General features: G+C 45.1%; 1 protein-coding gene across 3 annotated transcripts in view; it reads left to right on the top strand.

The window, feature by feature from the left end:
• Positions 1–24,171, top strand: part of LOC144732149 (PDZ and LIM domain protein 3-like) — a 129,822-nt gene that overhangs the window by 103,132 nt on the left and 2,519 nt on the right. For all 3 annotated transcript variants that reach the window (XM_078613476.1, XM_078613475.1, XM_078613477.1), the window contains 3 exons: positions 6,523–6,752; positions 14,624–14,820; positions 21,700–21,820. In XM_078613476.1, the coding sequence (XP_078469602.1) occupies positions 6,523–6,752; positions 14,624–14,820; positions 21,700–21,820 (548 nt within the window). The remainder of the gene's footprint in view (positions 1–6,522; positions 6,753–14,623; positions 14,821–21,699; positions 21,821–24,171) is intronic.

Below are 24,171 nucleotides of genomic sequence, written 5' to 3' on the forward strand. Positions count from 1 at the left end.
ATTTTAATGGTGCTTTGCGTTATTCCGCATGCACAGCAATTTGCTGGGTCAATAATTGTTTTGTTACTTTTCCCCGAGTTTGTTTTGTAATGCTCACTTGCCAATTTGTTAAACGTGACATAGTTTTCGTATTTTTGGTAGCTTGACGTTTAGGAGGTCTCACTCAAAAATTTGCGAAGCCTTCTCATTGTGAAGAAATGCTTACCCAGAAGGGGAGGGTTATAAGAAACGTTTATGTTTACATTGATATCAAAGGTCGTAAATATATATCGTATTTTCTAAGCGCCCAATGCAGGAATAAGTATTGATTCACGCTTGCTGAATGGTAGTTTCGTTTTCCTGTGTAACTTTGTGCTTGATTACTACACTGCTAGTCTGCTGAGATCTGCAATCGATTGTGGGCCACAGCTCACATCTGAACCGGTCCTGGGCCCTCATCCTTCAGAAACTCACATTTGTTATTTATTAGGCAACAGTTTTTTTTATTTTAACAGGTCAGGCCCACTGAGCCATATAGCTGTTTTTCAGAAGTGGTTTGGCCGCAAACGATAGCTCAACGAAGTGGCTTATAACGTTGGAAATGTACAGCAGCCAAAATACTCGAAACGCATGTGGGTTCTAAATGTCGAGAGAAAAACCGCAGGACCCAGAGAAAAATCCACGTGACCACGGGGAGAAAGGGCAAACTCCAAATATAGGCATCGTCAGGGTTGGGATCTAACCCACGACCTCCTGTATACAAGGCGAGGTAGTTAACGTCTCACTACTGTGGCGCCCAGTGTGGTTAAGCATGATCAAGCCCAACCCCCCCCCTCCCCACCATGAACAACACAGTATAGCGAGGCTTTCATCGAGCAGTAGATTGACTAAGGACTGTGCGTTATTGCTATGCTTGATCATGCTATCCATCTTGTTTATTTTCGTTAAACAAATCACCTCGGAAAGGGTATTTTTCTAATATTGTTTGTTATATATATTTATTTATGGCTACCCTGAACGGTATCGTGCAAGGTCCCAATGTAACATAAAAACGCAGGAATTCTTAACCAAAATGAGTTTCATAATGGGGGACGAATCATGAAAAACAGAAACGTTTTTTTCTCTCTCGACTCTCACAGCCAACAGTCCAAACGTTGTTTCCCTATCGCCTGTATTTGTGATCGTTAGCCCTGGCGTACATCGGATCCAGTTGCTCCCCCTCCACCCACAAACAAACATGTGTGCACATGTTCTCACCAATATTGACTCAAAAACACTTACCGGTGCTCTTTTGCACGGATACGCCTGTTTCGTTAACAAGTGTCAGTTATGGAATGCGTTAAATGCACTAAGCTGTGGTGGTGTAAAGCTCCCCCATGAACCTGGTCTCTTGCCAAACCGTATACGTTTTCAACGCACACTCGCAATCATCATCATCATCATCGTCATCATCCTCTATCAGCTTCTCTTTTGGTCCAGTGATCTCAGCTTGCCTGAAATTGCAGGAATTCAACATTCCACGGACAACTTCAAGCTCCCATTTTTGGCTTAGGACCAACGTTCTGTCTTCAGAAAGCAGCTGCCAAGCCGCTACTGTGTTGAGGTTGTGGCAGATGCCACTGTGGATTACGCAGGGGCTCTTAAGACCTACGTCTATGACCAAATCACCTGGAATGTGTCCTATTTCATCAGATCTCAGACGTGAAGCAGCTAGTTTAGGTGCCTGGATGGGCAGCCATCATGCACAGTAGGTTGCTATAGGCTTTTGGGCTATGTGGTGAGCAGCAGAGTGCAGTGCGGTAACAATCGCTGTTGTACTGTACTTCTATTGCCCCCTGTTTATGCTCCGGGGAATTCACCAACCTCTTGCTGACCAGCGTGGTAGAGTATGGTTGAATGCCCCTGATGACCCATGTGGTGTGGGGAGGCCCCTACTTGTCCAGCAGCGGACTGACGAAAAACCGCACGTGGTACGCTGGTGACCTTGTGTTTAGCAAATACACGTGATATAAAGCGTCTTGTACGCACGTTTAGCAAGACTACATCTTAATTTAGGAGCTTTCGTGACTGCAGGAATTATTCTTTGGTTCTTTTCGGTTAAGTCACGTCTAAAAATAAAATAATAAATTAAAATAAAATAACATATTACGACGTTTCGATTGCAACACAAGCAATCATCATCAGGCATAAAAGAAATAGCAAATCTAGTTAGATTTTTGTTGCTATTTCTTTTATGCCTGATGATGATTGCTTGTGTTGCAATCGAAACGTCGTAATATGTTATTTTATTTTAATTTATTATTTTATTTTTAGACGTGACTTAACCGAAAAGAACCAAAGAATAAGACTACATCTGCTTTGCTTCATTTTCACCAGTTGAATAGATGGGGGACCTTGCACACTCTCCAGAAATGCAGTCACCCATTATATTCAAAGTTTATACTTTGCTTTCAAATGGACATTGGCAATAGCGGCCCATTGTGCGTGTGTACGTCTCTTTGTACACGCATTTACTGAGCAAAAGGAAAACGCGTTTGGCTCCGGAGTCACTAAGGAATACATTCGAACGTTGGTTTATAGATGTTGTGCTCATGCACGCAATGACAAAAGCCAGTGCAAGGACTACTACAGAGTCATACAGACCGCAAGTTTTATCAGCAACACACAATAATAAAAAAAAAACACGACCAGCACAGCACATGAAGGGAGTGGTTGTGGCCATCTCCATGGACATCTGTATGGCTGGCACTGAAATGTATGCACACCACACACAAGTACTTGTTTAAGCCCGAGCCAAGCTCTGGTAGAACCAGGAGAGCTTGTCATATCACTTGCCCACTTATGTCACCTTTGGCCAGGAATTGAACCCAGGTCAAAGGGTCCGGAAGCTAAGCAGGTTTGAGCATGGATAGTGCTTGGATTCTGGGAGACCACCTCTCACAGGTGGGCTGTGCGGATCAATGTACAATTGAGAGACAAAGATTCCCCCATGGCCTGTAACAGGAGGCCTGCCTAGGCGTGATGGATTGTGACACCTGGAGGAAAATTCTAAACGGCTCCATTGATGATTTAGCGACTACCGCTGGTATAACAGACGGTCGGGCAAGTGTGGTTTGCGAGCACCTCAAAATACACCCGCACGCACGCACACATGCATGTGCACGGTTATCTGAGATTTGCAATGACATTTCAGTTGCACAAGTGCTTGGATTAAATCCCGCTGTGTTATGGCTTGTCTGTCGCCCAACTTCGCCCTGTTATGTCAATCCCTCCGCAGGTGTTCCTATGAAATCACCACCCCTTACTTCTAGAAATGCTGTGGCCTTCTCTGCAATAGTTTGTTGAATGACAGTCATACTTTTCTTGCACAAACATAGCCGGTGTGTTGTCTGTGTGAAGTGTGAAGACAACGTTCCTTAGACATTGTCTTAAAAAATACGAGCTATATTGAAACTTAATAATAATATGTTTCAGCCGTTGTGAATCCCACTGTTGAATGGACTGTGGTGGCAAGATGTTAACTACCTCATCAGGTATACAGGAGGTCATGGGTTCAATCCCAACCCTGATGCCTGCTGTATATTTGGAATTTGCATGTTCTACCCGTGGTAACGTGGATTTTTCTGTTGGGTCCTCTGGTTTACCCCTCTACATTTAGAAACAATTGTTTAGAGTATTTGTCTGCTATAAATTCCCACGTGATAAGCCACTTTGTTGAGCTATCGTTTGTGGCCAGGTCGCTTGTGAAAAAGAGCTATATGGCTCACTGGGCCTTACCTGGTCAAACAAAAAGTTTTTAAAGAATGAAGGCTTCCCTTTGTCGTGGGGGGGGGGGCTGTTAAACCATACTTCGCCATGCTGGTCAGTGTCGGTTGAATGAGAGGGTCCAGGACCGGTTTAAATATCGCTCACCACTGGCGTTAACCATGGTTGGGAATTGAACATAGGCCATAGGCCACCATGTTGTCCTATACACTCTGTGCTAACCGCTTGATATGGTAAGTTAGTTGCGTGTGTGAGATCGTATTCGGGTGTATTTATTTTATATCAACAGTATGTGATATTCAAGTATTCATTTTGTATTTTAGTAAATGTCACAATGTGTTTTAAAAGAACTGGTCATGGATGTTTTTATGGATTTTAGCTACAATTTTAGTTGCTGAGGAGAGAAATAACTACATTAACGCAGTAACAGGATTCTATGTACAAATAATAGCACGGTGCTATGATCAGTTATGCAGACGTCAATGATTAACTTCGTAGTGGCGATCTTAGTTATCTCGTGCGTAATCTTAGAATGGTTTTATGGCCTCCAAATGAATAAATTACCTGATTGCTGCATTGCCAGTAACATGCAGCTTTGTAATTATTGCTTTATGAAATGCAGCTATTACCGTAATGTTTACCATTAAGTAACACCGGGTGTGCTGAACTAGAAAGGAATTGGAAAGGAATTTACGTGACGCACCTTACTAATTGGCTGTGTCGGGTGGTGGCGGGTTTAGCGACAAATGTATATTAGCGCGATTTAACCCACATAACCTCTATGATGGATAATTCTTTTGTTCCAGTGTTCATCGTGAATGCTTTTTGGCACAGCGGGAGTTCAGATTTTCCTATTGTTTATTTTCCCAAAAAAGGCAAAATATTTTCGAATCGCACGCAACAATTAAAACACTCTGTTGTCTAATAGTCGGGTACGTACCATGCACCGGGAAATGTGGATAAAGCAACATTTACAAGTTTAAAATAACGAGTGTTGTCAACAAAATGTTCACTTGTGCCACAATGGGACAGCCGAGAATGTGTCTTTGGTCTGATGATGAAGTTGGTGCTATCTTGACTTGAAGCTTTCGTGACTGCAGGAATCCACACTCTTTGATTCTTTCGGTAAAGCCACGTAGCTAGAAAAGTTGGTGCTGTACAACTCTCCGACGTGTTTTCAATTTTGTGTCACTTGTTATTCCATGTGCCAAATGGCGTTATGACATTACACTCCACGTTGCTGGGAGCTTTTTCTGGCGCTGAAGAACTGAATATTTAATTCCTGAAGAAGCTTCCAGCCCATGTAGTGTAACGTTGAACCTGTTGAAGCAACAAAAACACGTCGAATAACTATCCAGCAACAACCGCAAAAATCTACACATTAGTCATTTGCTGCTACTTATCCAAAACAAAGCGACATCCTGGAATTAAATGACGCATCATAGCAATAAGACTCATGGGACTTTGTAGGCAAAATGTTAAAAAAGTAGCAATTGTGATATAAATGTACAACCCTTGTTGATCAACTGCTGGATGATGGTCTGCCCAGAGCGTTTCAGTCGTGGGCTTTATTTGACTGTACTTCACCATGCTTGGGCGTGTTGCTGTTGGGGGCGACCAGGACAGGTTCAGATCTCCCTCGCCACTAATGTAAGCCGTGACGTGGGCAGCCGGGTTCATTGTGCGGTGTGCAAAACCGGAAACAGGAAGACTTCTTCACAATTCCGGCAAATCGCCTGACGGAGCTTGTTGTAATCACCAGCGAAACGTCGTACTCGAATTGTAAATGGCTTTACTCTCCAACGCTGAAGTAGTAACTTATCGGCACGTTTTGTTTACGTGACAAACCTGACTAATTGTCTGTGTCGGGTGGTGGTGGGTTAACGACACAATTATAGTCACACGATCTAACCCAGAAACCTTTATTTTGAATAATATTGGTCTCGCGAAAGCCGATGTGTTAAACTGCAAAAACACTTTGGTGTCGTTCCACCCCAATTGCGGTGTCTTCTTAGCTCCCTTCTGTTCGAGACGATGGGGCCGAATGTGGTATAAATGTTTAAATTACGAGGTGCTCGCAAGTGAATTGGCCACCTGCTCAGATGGCAAAACGATCCTGTAATCTGAAGCGACCAAATTATTGGATGTGCCTGTGTGCTGTGCTGAGCAGCTGTGCAAAAGGATAAAGTTGATACGGTGCATGCACAGAGATGTATATACCAGTCCTGTGTGTGTGTGAGAGAGAGAGAGCCTGTTTACAGACTGGAACATCAGTTTATTTATACACCGTACTGTTTCACAAACATACGCTCAATTGAAAAAAACATTTCTGTTGGTAACTTTGCTGCTTCCTGCGTGGGTGTGCACCCATCTAACCATGTGTGCATCTGTGCACCACAAAAGCATAAAAATGCCAGCCTCAGACTTTTTAAATCGGCACTAAGTTTCAGCAGCAGCGGGCTGTATCACCTCGCTGCCTTCCTCGGGTCGTTGATACCGAAGCATTTTCTGCATCTGTAGCACCCAGACGAATACCTCATCGTGCACCTCCGATCAGCGCGGTTGGCTACGCGCGCTGCGATAGAAGCTCAACATACGTACACACATCAGCTGCCGCGTCTGTATCTCTTTCCACGTACCGTTGCATGCCGAATGCGCACGAGATCGCTCCGGCCGCACCGCCCCAGCCTGGATAGGTATCGGCGGCCAGCACTTGCCCCTGGCAATCTACGCGCGAGACTAACCTCGGGGGATCCTTTGTCTTCACCACCACCGCAGGACTCGCGGCAGATCGGCAGCGGGTACAACCGGCGGGCGCGACCGTTCATCGCGCACAGCGACGTGGAGGCGGCCAAGCAGATCGTGAACGCGCAGTACAACACGCCGCTGCACCTCTACTCCAACGACAACCTGCAGCACACCGTGCAGGGCCAGTTTGGCGGAAGCCCCGAGCCCGATCTGCCGTCCTCGCCACCGCCACGGTCGCCCATGCCGCGGACGCCCACAATGTGAGTGTCGATTGAAACTGTTTTACAACTCTTTTGTGCTTTACCAGGTAAGGCTCACTGAGCTATATAGCTCTTTGTAAGAAGCGACCTGGCCACAATTGATGGCTCGTGTGGAATTTTAGAACAGCGGGAGGGAAAAAACGTAATAATCCACGCGGCCACGGGGAGAATATGCAAACTCCAAACGTACAGGCATCAGGGTCGGGATCGAACGCACGACCTCCTGCATATCAGGTGAGGGAGTGCACATCTCGCCACTGCGACAGTTGTTGGTCCGAGGTAGCCAGGGTAAGGATTTTCCCACCCGCTGACATTATCATCAGCTGCTGTCATGGTCTATCTACTGCTGAGCGAAGGCCTCCACAAAGCCACCCACGTCTCTCACGATCCTGCAGTGCACACAAACTGATCTTATAGATCCAGCTCCTCGCGGGATGTTCTGTTGGGCGCGTTCAATCCCTTGGCTGCCACCCCATAATTGTTGTTGACCAACGGCCATCATCGCCTCTGGCGACGCGTCCTGCGTAAGCCGACTTTTCCTAACAGTTTGAACGATCTTATCTTACCTTAAATAAATGTATGTAGCGCTTTATCCAAGGTGCTTTATACAGAATTAACGATAGCACATATTAAGGTAATGGTGGAGATGAGGTGAATGAAATAGATGAGAGGAAGCAATGGGCACATCTGTGATGCGTGAATTCGGTGAAAGCGAAATCGATGACAGTGAACGATGATGAATGGATTGAATGAATGAGGAACGAGTGAAAGCCACATCATGATGAGAAGATGAAGAGGGAAAAGTAACGGTGGCGGTTATGAAGGGGATATTCAGGGGCCGTGGGGTGAGCTAGAGAACACACGTGGGCTTTGAGTGGGCGAGCGGAAACTCGTGAGCGAAGGTGACTGCTTCGCGTGGATGGGGAATTTTGTTCCAGTGAAGGGGGGCGAGAAGAGAAAGAGAGTTGAAAGCGTGGATCGAGCGAAAGGAGACGGAGGGACAGAAAGAGACAGCGAAGATTGAGAGCGTAGAGGGCGAGAAAGCGATGTGGAAAGATACAAGCGTGGCAAGATATGGTGCGGGCAAGACCATGAAGGGATTTGTAGACCAGGGTGAGGAATGTGAACAGGCAACGGTAGTTCCTGCGTGCCTTCTCTAATCCACGTGTTTCTCCTTCTGTCTCTCAACGTAATTTCAAGCGTGCATCTCTCCTTGCTTATTTAGTTTTTGTGCAGTGTTTGTCGTCCTCCACCGTGTTTTTGAACCCAAATGTCACGGTCGGGTTGGTACACACTGATTTACAACTTTCTTCTTGACATCGCCTGGTGCTAAAGGTCAAGGCAAAGGCAAAGAGTTGCCCTGCTCATACCAGGAGGCAGTTCAGTAAGTAGGCTGAGCATTCTTTCTCTGAGTACTTTTTTTTTTTAAAAACTCTTTTGTTTCTTTGTACTTTTTGTTTTGGTGCCATTTCTTAATATGTTTATTTTTTTTTGCTTGGTCGTACTAGGGTTTTCATTCTCTTGGCATGTACGTGTGTGTGTTGAGCTTCTTTCACGCCACACGTGTGGCCCTTATAAACACATTCCTGCTGCGGAGGGAGCTGCTAGGAACGTTGGGTTGCTCGGTCAATGGCCAGGGTCAACGGCGGCGTGGTGTATTCCGCAAATATGGCCGACTGTGAGGGCGGGCACAAGCCGGCGTGAGTAGGTTAAACGTTGAGTTTTATAAGGGCACCACGGGGTGACCAGCCCCTCCCCACCCAGCCCCACCTCACCCAGCCCCACCCCTCCCACCCCCACCCAGCCCCTCCCCACCCTCCCCACCCAGCCCCTCCCCACCCTCCCCTCCCCACCCAGCCCCACCCCTCCCACCCCCACCCAGCCCCTCCCCACCCTCCCCACCCAGCCCCTCCCCACCCTCCCCACCCAGCCCCTCCCCACCCTCCCCTCTCCACCCAGCCCCACCCCTCCCATTTTTGGATGCACGACGGACGGACACAATAATCCCCTGTGGGCTGGTGTAATCAGGAGGTTCCTACCAGTAATAGTTTGGTCTTTATATATAATTTATGTACAGAGTTATAGGATGCTGTTGGCATGAACGTTGCGACATTATATTGAAAGTATTATTATTGGTTTCTGTGTACAAGCAACATTTTTTAAATGAAATTGGTCAAGCACACACATGGGACCCTTTGTGAAATTAAACTCGACACTCAGTGAGGCTTTTCTGGGCAATAAAAAACAATCAATAATATCCGTGTGCCAAAACCAAGTTTTGCAATCGGTGCAATTTTTGCAAGATTAGCTAAGCTCTCTGATGTGGTCCTGAAGAAGCCTTCAGCACGTGGCGTGAAACGTCGGACGGCACAATCCGAATACACATCGGAGAGCGATTTGGCACGACTGCGAACATGTACGCAGTCGTGCCGGTGCACGTGCCAATGTTGGGCCAACTCTGGCGTGTCCTTGGAACGGTGGAGCGAGCGTCCTCCGTTCCATGTTTACTGGGGCATGACAATTAAAGGTTAAATAACCAAAGAGTAATTAAAGGTTAATTTGCAATATGCAACCCTCTTCCCGCTTGCTGTCTTGGCATTGCTGTGAATGACACTGCTTGCCTCTCAGTGCCCTTCTTCAACATGAGCGCGCATTACCGAATATTCAAGGCCTCTGTAATGTTTGACGGATGTACTGTACGTACATTTTAAAACGCTATCACAGTGTTATTAACAGGGCCCAGGGGACTGGTGCGCTCCCCCAATGCACTCGGTTCTTCCAGCAACCCTCGCTCATATCTTCCCGTAATAAAACTTTTGCACATTTTCGGAAAGAGAGGGAAACGACATTTTGGCAGCAGAAGTTGCTTCACGAAAACGCATTCCCCGTTCGTGGAAAAGTATTAGCAGCAAGAGGGTAAAATGTTTATGAAAACTGGCCTTCGTATTCGCGCTGCTGATCTGCGATTGAAACTGGAATGCTGTAATAAAAGCCGAAATAAATTATTTTGGCTGGGCTGCGTGGCAGCGGCACACGCAAGCACCAACAACAAAAAACTTTACGCATTCGTCAATAACACTGTGGCATTAAAATTAAAAAAATTATAATTGGTGACGCTTTGGGAAATAGCCCTTCTTCATAGCACATAAATGTTTTGCAATGAAGAATTGATTTATGAGCGATGTAGAAAAAAGGGCCATTGCCCGAAATGTTGCCCGCTATATATCTGTCCTTTTAAGGCAGTATGATTTACAAAAACGTAATGTAAATATTTCGATAATTTTAACGGTTTCTTGGCAATTCAAAGCTTAATGAAAGGGGAGGTTTTTTGTTGTTGGATGTTTACCCTAATGCACGTCACCACCAGGATTTGTGGTCCTTCCATTGCGTGTGTTTGTGAACTAGTGAATGGTGGCATCATCGTACCCTATACTCGGTGAGGATGCCAGAACAAGCGTAGAGTCATGTAACCTTCCAGATTCGTGGCACCAACTTGTCACCCCAACTCGCCATGCTTGTTTGTCAGTTGTCTCACTACGTGCCGCACGCCAAATGTGCTCGCACAATGCCACTTGTGGCTGGGATGCCAATGAATTTGGGAATGGAACAAGGGTACTGTTAGGCTAAACCACATAGAGTTCCCATTTTACGAGCAGGGAACCCCCAGTATTTCCAAGAAGGGGCTATGCAAGCGATTTTCGCAGAAGTTCTCGCGCTCATTAATGTGATTAGCGTTGGCGCTCTCGGCCCACTCATGGTTCTTACGGTATTACATTTAAAAACAACATTTTAAAACATTACCTATCTTACAACATGAATGCAGCCAAGCCACTGGCTCACTTTCCCATCGATGCCCGGGTGTCTTTGAGTTACCTCGTAGATGCCCCGCAGATGAACATTTTACTGAAAGCGACGGAACTTTTCAGCGGAGATGCCACGTTCATTGGCTACCTGCCTCCAGTGAGCAAGTCTTTTTATAGGACTTGTAGGGCTGCTATTATGTCTGCGTGACTTGATCCCAACAGCGCGCCACGAGCAGCCACGGCGCTTTCCACCCACTCATGCCATTGGCATGCCTCTGCGTATAAACCCTTTCACATCGGGCAAGAGACGTGCCTCCCACCGAACTGAACGTGCCGCGCAGATATTTCCGTGACCTTGGATTTGATTTATTGTTCTGGGAGAGAATGGATCGGCGGGAGTTAAAAGCATCACTTGTGTTGTTGACGCGAAAAGATTCAACAGCATGAGAACTGATTTAATGTTCGAAGGTTTCAGAATTTTAAGCCGAGGTTAAAAGTTGGCATGGTCGTGGCTTCTTAGGAGCTTCCCAAATAATAGTTTGCCATCATTGTCACCATCAGCCACGGTCAATCCAACAAACACAAACCAGGTATACGTCAGCAGTTCTCCTGCTGTGTTTGTCTCAGCTGATGACGGTTGCTTGTGTTGCGATCGAAACGTCGTGATATTTTTTTTATACATTTTCTATCTACGTGACTTTACTTAAAGAACCAAAGAGTATGGATTCCTGCAGTCACCAAAGCTTCAAATCAAGATCAGGTACATAGCGCCAATTAAATAGTGGAATAAAATTTGTCTCATCATCCGCGTAACAATCTCATTTTTGAAACTCAAAATGAAGTGGAAACTAAATATAAAAACACATCCCAGTTAAAATGAATGTAGAATTATTACATTCATATAAAAACAATAAGTTATAGTAATAGGTTTTTACCCTTTCAACTGGTACAAAAACTGACACCTTTATACAAGGCATGATGTTTGCAATAACCACAACAAAAGCAGTCAAAATGCAAACAAAAAGAAACAACTCTGATGATGATAATGATATGCACTGCCCTTGAAGTTGATTGGTCCACACCCGAGACAGCTTTTCTTAAAGCCTAGTCTCCATTGGTGTTTGACCAGATGCCGCCAAAAGGCGCATTTTGACTGCTTGTGTTGTGGTTATTGAAAACAAGGTGTCAGTTTTTGTACCAGTTGAAAGGGTAAAAACATATTACTATATTTTTCCACTGGTAAAGGAGGTCTCATAGTGTAAACAATAAGTTATCTTAAATGTATACAGTGTATAGTCCTTCTGTTCCCTGCGATGCACGTCCCACTATTTTACACAATGTCTCAGGATGCATTTGTATTTAGATGTTGTGTAAATCCAACTTGTATCATTGCATTGTCTCTGTCAGTCACCAACCCACACTGACCATCCCACCCACAACTGACATGGCATGGGTGCACGGCTTTTGGCTGCCCATCAAACAGACAGCGACTGTATCGCGCACTTTCAGATACGCTTCTGCGGCCGATTGGAGCGCTCTTCCTCCCGATATTAGGCAGCCACTGGAGCTATGCACTTGAAAATCATCTGGATTAAAAACTTTTCTTTAGAACAGTTTTTTTGTGTTTAGTTTGTTGTCTTTCCCCCACAACTCCGATTAGCACTGTTGACTACGTACAGTGCGAAAGACGTTCAACTTACATACATGGGGAGGCCTTCAACCTGCAATGGATTGATGAAGGGCAGAATATTATCAAAGTATTATTTTTACAGCACAACAATCGAGTTAGTTGCAATGTGGTATGACAAGTTAGTCGTATAAATCCTTAGGAAAATACAACAGCGGATATCAGTAGCTTGGAAAAATTGCTCTGAAAGATTGCAACACTCAAAGCCCCCCTTTGACGCATCTTGGCAGTGCTTTCCCGAGTCTTGGAAACGCATTTGGAAAATTGCCGTGTCCCAGCCGCCACTGTGGCCACTGCAGACGCTGAGAGCGGCTGCCGCACTTGGAAGTTATTCAGCATTTTCCAGCCTTGAGATCCAGGGGCTGCTCTACGGAGAGGGGCCTGGCGGTGTTTGTCATTCCTGTCCCGGCAGCTGTGGATGGCTATGTCTGGCCCTGTCTAAAAAAACATGCATTCCTTTACCGTTGGTGGGTTATCAGATCCATCTTTGGTGTTTTAAAGGAAAATAATCAGCTGTTGGGCATTGGCCACTCTGAAGCTGGGCCAAAAAAGTGTGGAAAATATGCATTGGTTTTTCTTTTAATTCATGTCGCTTGCTTGCGTGCAACTATTCATATTTGTATATATATGGGGAAGAGCGAGAGCACGGATGATTTAGACAGATGTAATGTTTTGTGTCTTGCTGTTACCTCGAAGTTCGTGTGTTTAATTGCCAAAGCATAGTCTGGTGAATATTACAGACCATGTCGTTTAATTTTCAAAAGTAGGGCAGTGTGTACTTTTGTACAGTATCCCAGAGCATACATGATTATTACAGTTTAGGTTGCTTGTTATTTGTAAATTATGACTTAGGAATTTAGGTCCATGCAAGGCACGCGAGTTACAGTTATTACACTTCATCTTTGCTACAAGTGACCGCAAATTGAGATGATTTGAAGACTGCCTTGAATGGTTTCCACCAGTTAGTATTTACGTAGAGGTTAAATACAACTGCATGTGAAGACGTTAGACAAAAAACAACAATATATTCCATTTATTGTAGTCCTCGTCTCTGTGTTCCAGTAGTCACCCACCCCTTACCTACCTCTCCCCTACTCTTTGTTTTTTTTCGATAAAGTCACGTAGGTAAAAAATGTAAATAAATTAAATCAGGTGTTGACTACTAATTTTGCTGGAGCAGTCAACACCTGATGGCGGTTGCTTGTGTTGCTTCCGAAACGTCGTGATTTAATTAAATTTATTTAAATTTTTTACCCACGTGACTTTACCGAAAAAACCAAAGAGGATGAATCCTTGCAGTCACGAAAACTTCAAATCTAGAATTACCTCTCCCCTCATCGCTCGACTCCCCTCCACACAATCCCCACTCCTGCTAGCGAGGCTTTCTATTAAAGCCTCCTCGTGAGCCTTCGTGGTCTGGGTCGCCACGGCGGCGAGATGCTAACTACCTCGCCTGGTAATACAGGAAGTCTTGGGTTCGATCCCAACCCCTAACACCGGTATATTTGGAGTTTGCATGCTCTCCCTGTGGTCGCGTGGATTTTTCTCCAGGTCCTCGGTTTTTTTCCTCAACATTTAGAAACATGCGTTTAGAGTCTTTGGCTGGTGTACATTTCCACATGATAAGTCAGTTTCGTTGACCTATGATTTGTGGCTAGCTCGCTTCTGAAAAGGAGCTATAAAAATCAGTGGGCCCTACATGGTAAAATAAAAAAAAGTTGAGTTTATAGTCTGAAAATCCCTTCCCTCAGCCATCCGTGCCTGATCAAGTCCAGAGCTCAAAATGTTAAAATTTTCCTCTGCCTGACCACGTCTCTCGATAAAATAAATATACCCAATGCTTCTGCGCAGCGTCTTGACTTGAGACGAGGTAGCATGTAAACTCTTTGCTAGTGAATATTGCATTGTATAAACCCACGTAGAGACCCACACACCTACATACGTACCCATACACTTACATAGAGACCGAAATATTAACATAGATGCTCGTATACTCAGATCGAGACCTATTCCCTCAGAGACCTAACACCGACTGCCTCTCTCTATGCCCCATACTTCTGTACATCATCTTGAAATGAGGTCACATTTGGATGCAATATGCATCCAAATTGCATTGTGATTGTATGTTGTAATGATGTGTTCATCTAAATTAAAACGCAACTGCGCCCCCTTTGCATTGTACCACGTGAAGTTGCGTTGTACGTGCGTACGCGTGTTGAACTTTTTCTGCACCATACGTAGCCAACCGCGCCAATCGGGAGGCCGCGTTCATTTCGCTTAGAACACAAACTGCGCTCCCCACCGCACCGAGTTGCGACCCGTGCCTCGAAAGAACTTCCGTTTGGTTCGACCCAAAGTTCACGACCGGGTTTCCTCCGCAGCAACGAGGCGCAGAGGGCGGTGGCGACGGCGGCAGCCGCGGTCGGCGCCGCTCGGCGCGCGGGATCCAGCAGCAGCGGCGGCGAGGTCGACACGGAGTCGGACGTCTACAAGATGCTGCTCGACATCACCGAGGTGGAGAGCCAGCCCAAGCAGTCGACGTCCTTCCGCTTCCTGCAGGACATGCTGGAGTACAACGGTGAGCGTCCGCGCTTCACGCCGTGCGCCGCCGCGTCTGCGCGGCGAGGGAGATGACGTTTTATTGTTTCTAATTTATAATTGAAATATTTTTAATGTATTTTTTTTATTTTATTTTTTTATTTTAATTGTATTTTATTATCTTCTTAGGTTTTTTCGGTAAAGTCACGTAGAAAGTAAAATAAAATAAAAACAAAAATCACGACGTTTCGGAGGCAACACAAGTCTCCGTCATCAGGTGGGACCGTCACAGCCAGATTAGCTGTATCAAGTGAGGCAATGATTCAAGATGTAATCCCTTAAAAGCGAGTTGAGGGGGGAGGGAGAGGGAGGGGGGAGCTCATCAGACTATGGTAGCCAATGAAAGGAACGTATCGGGAGGGAGGGGGGGCGAGGCCAAAAGGGTGGGCGATGGACGTGGAAGCGCTTGTGCGCAAGCGGCCAATTACTGCACACGCCAACACAATGGAGCGATTGTGCGCAAGCGGCCAGCCACTGCACCCGCCAACACAATGGGCAGAGAGGAGGAGGGGAGGTCTAATACACATGATAGACAAAAGAACGAAAATGATGATGGGTACAAACTTAGGGGGAGCTCATCAGACTATGGTAGCCAATGAAAGGAACGTATCGGGAGGGAGGGGGGGCGAGGCCAAAAGGGTGGGCGACGGACGTGGAAGCGCTTGTGCGCAAGCGGCCAATTACTGCACACGCCAACACAATGGAGCGATTGTGCGCAAGCGGCCAGCCACTGCACCCGCCAACACAATGGGCAGAGAGGAGGAGGGGAGGTCTAATACACATGATAGACAAAAGAACGAAAATGATGATGGGTACAAACTTAGGGGGAGCTCATCAGACTATGGTAGCCAATGAAAGGAACGTATCGGGAGGGAGGGGGGGCGAGGCCAAAAGGGTGGGCGACGGACGTGGAAGCGCTTGTGCGCAAGCGGCCAATTACTGCATTGGTATAAACATGGGCATTTTCGTTCTTTTGTCTATCATGTGTATCAGACCCCCCCTCCCCCTCTCTCTCCATTGTGTTGGCGTGTGCAGTAATTGGCCGCTTGCGCACAAGCGCTTCCACGTCCGTCGCCCACCCTTTTGGCCTCGCCCCCCCCCCGCCCCCCCTCCCTCCCGATACGTTCCATTCATTGGCTACCATAGTCTGATGAGCTCCCCCTAAGTTTGTACCCATCATCATTTTCGTTCTTTTGTCTATCATGTGTATTAGACCTCCCCTCCTCCTCTCTGCCCATTGTGTTGGCGGGTGCAGTGGCTGGCCGCTTGCGCACAATCGCTCCATTGTGTTGGCGTGTGCAGTAATTGGCCGCTTGCGCACAAGCGCTTCCACGTCTATCGCCCACCCTTTTGGCCTCGCCCCCCCTCCCTCCCGATACGTTCCTTTCATTGGCTACCATAGTCTGATGAGCTCCCCCCTCCCTCTCCCTCCCCCCTCAACTCGCTTTTAAGGGATTACATCTTGAATCATTGCCTCACTTGATACAGCTAATCTGGCTGTGACGGTCCCACCTGATGACGGAGACTTGTGTTGCCTCCGAAACGTCGTGATTTTTGTTTTTATTTTATTTTACTTTCTACGTGACTTTACCGAAAAAACCTAAGAAGATGATTCCTTGCAGTCACGAAAGCTTCAAATCTAGAATGTATTTTATTAGTTTTATTTAATATTTTTGATTTTTTTGTTTTCTATCTACGTGACTTTGCCGGAAGAACCAAGAATATGAATTCTTGCAGTCACGAAAATTTTAAGTAAAAAAAAAGATGACGTTTCCCTCGGCTGGTGCGCAGGAGGTTTCGTGGGTTCGATCACCGAGCCTGACGGCTTTGGGGTTTGCGTGTCCTCTCTCTCCGTGGTGGTCGCGTGGATGTTTTTCTCCAGGTCCACCAGTTTTTCCCTCCACATTTAGAAGCATGCGCTTATATTATTTGGCTGCTAATTTAAATTTCCACATGCGATGATAAAATCCACGCCCATGAGCTATTATATGTGGCCAGGCCACCTCTGAAAAAGAGGTGATAGCTCAGTGGAAAGTTTACTAAGTATGTCCAGCCACGACTGGACTCTGGCCTCGTTTCACCGAGCCAGTCAGTGCAGGGTTTGTGAAGCTCAGGAACGTAGATGTAAGAGCGTAGAAGTACAGCGCAACAATGGATTTTGCTGCCCACCGCCTACCACCACGGCAGCCTATAACAACATCTTACGTTGTGCTCGCTCGCAATCGAGGCTCAAGCCAGCTTGGCTTCAGAGATCTGATGAGATTGGGTGCATTCTGGGTGATTTGATCGAAGTGAGTTGCGGTAAACATCGAGTAAGAGGTGGCTGGGTAGCAGAAGCCACATAGTGGTTGAGCCAGAGTGCTGTGCCATGACCGCAAGGATTCTGGAATATTATCTTGGTGGCGACCCACCTGTGATCATTATCAGACAGGGGTTTATTCCCAGTTGTATTCCATTGATGCCGTTGATGTTATGCAATGAGAAAAATAATCCATTTGGATCTCTCACGGAGCTGTGTGACCCTTTGAGTAAGAGGACAGCCTGCAGAAGTGGATACCGCTGAGCCACGTCTGAGCTTATTTGAAGGGACCTCTTGTCCACACGGTTGGGGGACACTCTAACACAGAGTGTAACATTCTTCACATGAGAGTCGAGCAAATGGTGTTTAATTCTCAGAGCTGGGGAAAAACACGAATTTAGTGTCATGCATTGTTTGTACAGTCACCAGTGGACTAGGCTGCGACCGTCTTGGGTAGTCAGCCCACCTTGATTAGAAGCATTGCATTTACCGAAATGTGCATGCTGCGTTGGAAAAAAAAATCGCAGTGTATTTTTTTTAAAACAATTCTCCCTTTGCACCGTTGAATTGTCTGAGGGCAACAGTCCAGAAAGCACCATGTACTCCTGCCCCCCCCCCCCGCCGCTCACTGGCTCGCGCAGACGGAAAACTGATTGACCCTAATTGGCTTGACAGCTTGTTTCCTGCCGATGGCAGAGCGTGGTATGCGGGGGTCACGTCAGACCGTCGGAAGAGAAAGCTTGAGCAGAAGGGCAGGGCCCGCAGAGTGCCATTCGATGGAATGTCTCTCGCAGATGCGTCATACCAGGTTGTTGGTCCCATGCATTGCATGGAAGGAGTGCGTTTTCTTTTCTTTTAAAGGACATTTTTATCCCGCTGAATCTGGTCAATTATTTTCAAAGCGCACGTAAACTCGCCAAATTAACTACTGAGGGATACCACTGAGCGTGCTTACCGCAGAACTGTTACGCAAGTGCGCTTTGATCTTCAAAGTTTCGATTGAATAAGATTTACCCTGGCCCCCTAAATGCATTTGACAGCGTGTAATAAATTGCACAACGTTGTGTCTAAATGATAAACCTTATGAATCTTCTCGTGAAATTATTCATGGGCCTAAATCTGGTCAGGCTTTAATAACAATACCCTTCATGTCTGCTTCTAAAAAAAAACGTGGTGTAGCCTCGCTGGGGTGGTACTCGTTTTACCCACGCGGGGAAAATAATGATGATGATGAACTGAGCTAGCCCCAGGATTATGAAGATAAACAATACGACTATAATGCCATTTATTTACCCAGAAAGGCGTTACTGAGACTCAAGGCTCCTTTTAAGGAGGGTCCTGCATCGGAATGTTTGGCCTTGCCATTCATAACTGTTTGGCTTGCGGGACGAGACAAGAATAACCGTAGAAACCCCCACACACCTGAGAGTCAACGCTCAAAGCTCCGCACAGATGGATTCAAGTTTCCATTGCTCTCATGTAATGTCCCGGTCACCTTGCAGTCCTAACCTACAAGACCTGGTAGACCCAGGCAGCTTCTGAGATCCGATTTGTTCATAGACATTTGTACGAAACCTAACATTATTTTTTGTAATGAATGTTAAAGTTTTTTGTTTGGCTAATGAGATGCCTGCAGGACGCAGTGCATCAAGGAGGTCACATCCCTACATTTTTAGGAGTTGGAGTGTTGTCTACTTGTACGAATTGGGCTTTCTCTGGACACTATCCCTGAAAAAGTAGAGACTCGGTGATAACTTGTTAGGCTAAAGAACAATTCGAACATATAACTATAAATGTATCAAGCACATATATATGTGTGTAGAATCGTATATAACTTTATGAAATAATATGTCATTGAGTAAAAGGAAATACCACTTTTCAATACTTGAACAAAGTTATATTGTAAATCCCACCACTTTCATGAATCCCGTGAGTCTCCTATAAAATGTTATATACAGTGATATCCATATAAATGAGAAGAAAAAAGGAAATTTCTTAAACTTTAATATTGCATTTGAATCTTAAAATAATGTCAAATGTGCCCAAAGGCATACCAACTCTATGCACTTTTAAATTCAGTTACAGTTGCACAAATTCTTGAACAGGTTTGTTTGACTCGTGTAATTAGATTTCTTAAACTTGAATATAAACTTAAGGAGTAGAAATGGACGTACAAGTCACGTCTGGATTTTAATTCATACTCATTAAAATAAAAACACGGCGACTAAAAGCATGAAAGAAACTCAGCATTTTAAATGATATCCTCATAAACGTTCCCCAAATATCCCAGGATTTTCCATAGGTCCTACATTTTATAATAACCATATTTGGAAATCGCAAGATAATTTTTGTAAGAAGAATATTCTCTTCATTTTCTTAAGCTGAAAAAGTTTATAAAAACAACATACTCGGCACATCTCCTTCTTTCAATGAGGCCCTTGAGCCAATTCCACATTCCCTTGGCAGGAGCCAGTCTCTCCATAGAATAGATGGCGTTGAATAGGTACCACAAAGTGGTATCTATTTTATTCACCTCCGAAGGATGATGGACTGATTGGGCCCCTAAAATATATTCATAAATAGAAATAACGATTTACAGCCCCCTGTCAATCCACTTCTGATTGTATTTCTCAGTCGTGGGGGGTTGTTAGGTCATACTACGCTGGTCAGTATGGACTGGTAACACGGTAGACCAGGACTGGTTCAGATATGATTCACCACTGATGTTATCCGTGGCCATATTTTATACTTAAGTTGCTGGGGACGCAAACCACTGATTTGTTATTGTTATATATTCGTGATGGTCAAACAACCCACGTAGCACAATGAACTAACCACTGCACCACCCAGTATTTCAATCGCATGCTAAATTATTCAAAGTTCAAGCATTAGCATTTGCATGCAGGAAATGTATATTATTTTGTAGATGACGCGGATTTAATAATGCTTTTAACTTCTCTGCACACGCTTGAAGCAATACATACCTGTACGCGAAAAGCATTTTTCCGCACAGCGCTAAAGCATTTTATAAACATGTACTAATATGGTGCCATGTGCCTCGAACATTAATGAAGTGAATTTATTGCCTGGGCACACATTACCCTCACAGACTCCCTCTCGGCTGCCAAGCACTCGACTGTACCGCTAGAAACTCGAAACGTGACGCAAGTTACTAGCACACGCAACCATTTACCTGCGCGTGTTATAAAACGTTACATTGTACGATCGTGAGAGATGGTGGCGGATTGGTAAAGGCCTTTGTCCAGCAGTGGATTGACCATGGTTGCTGCTGCTGCTGCCGAAGATGAATTACGACACAGCACTGTGATGTCTGGATTGGTGGCACAGTTGTTAGCACACTGTACTATGAACCCACCCACCGACCATGGTTAATGTCAGTGATGTGTGATATCTCGACCGGTTTCGTATCCTCCTATCCTCACATGAATCAACGTGGTGAAGTATGGTCACACAATCTCCATGGGGGGCGGGGGCCTTCATCCAGCAGTAGATTCACGAAGAGTTGTAACTAATAACATTGTTTCCAATGTATTTTTCTAGTACTCTGCTACCTGGTGTTCCACGTAATTTGGCCTCCCTCCTGTTTTACAAAACACTGCCTCCTGTCAAACAATGCATAGATCCAAGAGTTGTAAATAACTTGTAAAATTACAATTACAAACATGGGTTGCCCAGGTTTACCTCTTTTTGTTGTTTTTCCCACCTCGCAAATGATATACCAGTTGTGCCATTGGAATTCACGGAGTGAGACGACAAAATGCCCTTTCTGAACTACGTCAATCAGCAGGGGAACAAATTATGTCAGGAGATGGCACTAATTGGAGATGACCACAGGCATATTTCTTGAGTCACTTCAATAGAATTTCTCTCAGTGAATACTAGAAGATGTTCCTCCCTTCTTTGGAAGGGATGGGTTGCCTCTTGCCAATCAATTAATACGCCTCTTAAATTTTGCCTCGTGGAGCTGAGTCAGGCTGAATTAAATAACTCAAAATACTTATATTATTACAAGCAGGATTATTTTAAAGAAAAAAAGGTATTGAGAATCAGTGAGGCTTTCCTAGGTAGATATAGACTTCATATCATCATCGTCACCATAATTTGCCATGGTAAACACACTGCTGGATGAAGGCTTCTCAAGCCACATGGTTTTCAGACTAAGATGGCCCCCAAATGTGAACTTGGTGATTGATGTCAAGGTGCACGTGTCCCCTTCCCGTGTTGATCCTGTGACGTCGTGACTGGTAGTGGGCATCATCGCCATCACCACGCAGGCATCCCCATGTCGTTGCCTAAGCTTCTCTCGGTCCTGATGGCAGGGTTGTTTGACCATACTTCACCACCATACCTGGTCATTGTTGGTTTGTTTATAGCGTCAGCCCGGGTGACAACGACACGGGAAGGGCGCCCGAAAAAGTAGGCCCAGGTTCAGCTGTCATGGAACCGAGCCAACGCACTTCCCAGTGCTCACGGGAACGCAGCACTAATGAGCCCAAATGGCTCCTTTTGGTGTCTTTGTTGTTGTTGTCGTGTGAACAGGCGATAAGCCCGAGAGGCCAACGGGCACCCGTACAGTGAGGGCCCCCAACAATAAGCTGGGACCCATCTCCCCGCCGGCACAGAAGCTGCCAATCTGTGGACGCTGCGACGCTGGCATTGTGTAAGTCGTGACGCTCCGCACCTCGCAATTAGCGCGGTTTGGCTCCGTACAGTGCGAGAAAAGTTCAACATACAAGCACACAATATCTGAGCCACTCCTGTAGCTCCATGCTTCAGCAATCTGCACTAAACAGCCAGGTGGAGTATGGTCAAATGACCCCCATGATTGATAACGCATGGTGAGACCTTTATCCAGCAGTGGATTGACAATGGTTTGGTAAATGCACTCACAATCAAGCGGTGTGTTAAGTGTAACTAGAGGGATTGCTTGCGGTGTTGTGTGTTGCTGCAATATATCTGTCACTACCCACGTCATGATCAAGCCACCAAATGCTGTGGTCCGGTTGGGGCAATTTAAGATACAGAAAGGCTGTCCCTGGTGGCGCAAAGGATGTTTTAATGAGAAAAAAATCTGGATTTTGTGCCCAGTTTGAAATGTCCTGGCCTCATGCTCCACTCATGGTTCGGGTCAAAGGGCAGGGCTACCTGGGTAGTGAGTGTGGATTGCAGAGTGGGGTCAGGCAGGGCCTTTGAGCAACATGCGAGGCCAATGTCAGAACGCCATACCAGGAGGCCACTCAATATGTAGCCGGGGCTCGGGAGTGAATGGGCATGGTTATCTAAGTGGGAGGCTGATGGCTTACCATGTGCCCTAGGTGAGCCTCACAGATATGGGGGAGGGGGGCGGGCTTTAACGTTACCAGGAGGGCAGCCACGCCGAAGCGTCGTTGCTTGATCTCATTGCCATTTTGTGCGGGATTGTAGAAACAAACAGGAAGATAACCGCGTGCAATCCTTTAAAGGGACCCAATGTTTGTCCAAGAGTAACAACACAGCCGTAAAAGGCCAAGCGTGTGTCTGCGATTTTATGTTCCATTGCACGTGACCTCCTGAAAAAAGTCTGAACTATTTTAACAATTTTTATAATGGCCTGCTGGAAAAAAATAATCGTTTTTTTATCCTGCAAAAAACTCTCAAACGTAAACTACAATTCCATTATTTTTTATAGACTTCATTTTAATAAATCGAATAGTTAAAAGGGTAGTGATTTTTCTAAAGGTGTTTTTGTAACCGCATCTGGGTTTGGAATGATCGTTACAACGGTAAGCCATTACATTGGCTTTAAAGATCCCGTCAGGCATGCCGAGGGGATTACATTTTTATTTTTTACTTCTTGTAATTTATTATTTGGTTCTTTCGGTTAAGTCACGTCTAAAGATAAAATAAGAAATTAAATTAAATAATTAAATTATTTAATTTAATTTATTATTTTATCTTTAGACGTGACTTAACCGAAAGAACAATAAATTAAATTAAATAATTTAATTATTTAATTTAATTTATTATTTTATCTTTAGACGTGACTTAACCGAAAGAACCAAATAATAATTCCTGCAGTCACGAAAGTTCTAAAATTAAGATTCTTGTAATTTCCTTCCATCCGTCCCATTTGCCCGTCCTTCAAACACTTTCCCGTGTACGAGTGTCACACCGGGTCCCATGTGCAGTCTGCCTGGCTCCCATTCTGACAAGGAAGCAATTACACACAAGGTAGAAACAGATGTACGTTGGGCACAACGTAAATTTTACTACAACACAGACCTATTTCTACAGCTGTCCCGGTTTCAGCCTTGCCTCTCTGTCGGTCTGTCTGGCTGGCTCTTTTCTATCACTGCTCTTGAATCCATTTCTCTCCATTCATCCTCGGTTGTGATATTTAATTCCATCTCTGTGTGCGTGCGTGCGTGTCTGCGTCATCTCTCGGTCTGTATCTCTGTCTCTTATCTCGTCTCTGTCTTTTGCCAGACACGTGAAATTCTCTAGCTTTTTTCTTTCAAAATGCCCTTCTACATCGTATAGGAATTTAAATCTCCTGCATTTTCTCCTGCAATTTGGGGTTCTGGTAGGAATTCAAATCTTCTGCAAGGTAGACCTCAGAGTTTTCAATTTATCTTGGAGATCGTTTCTCTGTGTTATTTGTTTTTTTTTCTCTCCCATCTCATTTCCCTTCTCTGCTTCTCTTAAGTAAAAAAAACACCCAATACTTTCATAAATCGATTTTAAGTGTGCGAAAAATCTTTTGTGAAGAATAAAAATAAATATACGAAAATGACAAACGCAGGCTGCACTACAAGTAAAAAAAACAATGAATTTGGCTACTTGATTTGAAGCTTTCGTGACTGCAGGAATTACTCTTTGGTTATTTCTCTCTGTGTGTCTCTGTGTTGTCTCTCTCTGTTGTGTCTGTCAGTGTGTCTCCGTGTCTGTGTTTTGTCTCTCTCAAATTTAGTTCTACCTGATGACGGTTGCTTGTGTTGCAATCGAAACGTCGTATTCTATTATTTCATTTAT

The sequence above is a fragment of the Lampetra planeri genome, chromosome 41 (genome assembly GCF_965212315.1).
Source record: "Lampetra planeri chromosome 41, kcLamPlan1.2.h2, whole genome shotgun sequence".
Taxonomy (NCBI): Eukaryota; Metazoa; Chordata; class Hyperoartia; order Petromyzontiformes; family Petromyzontidae; genus Lampetra; species Lampetra planeri.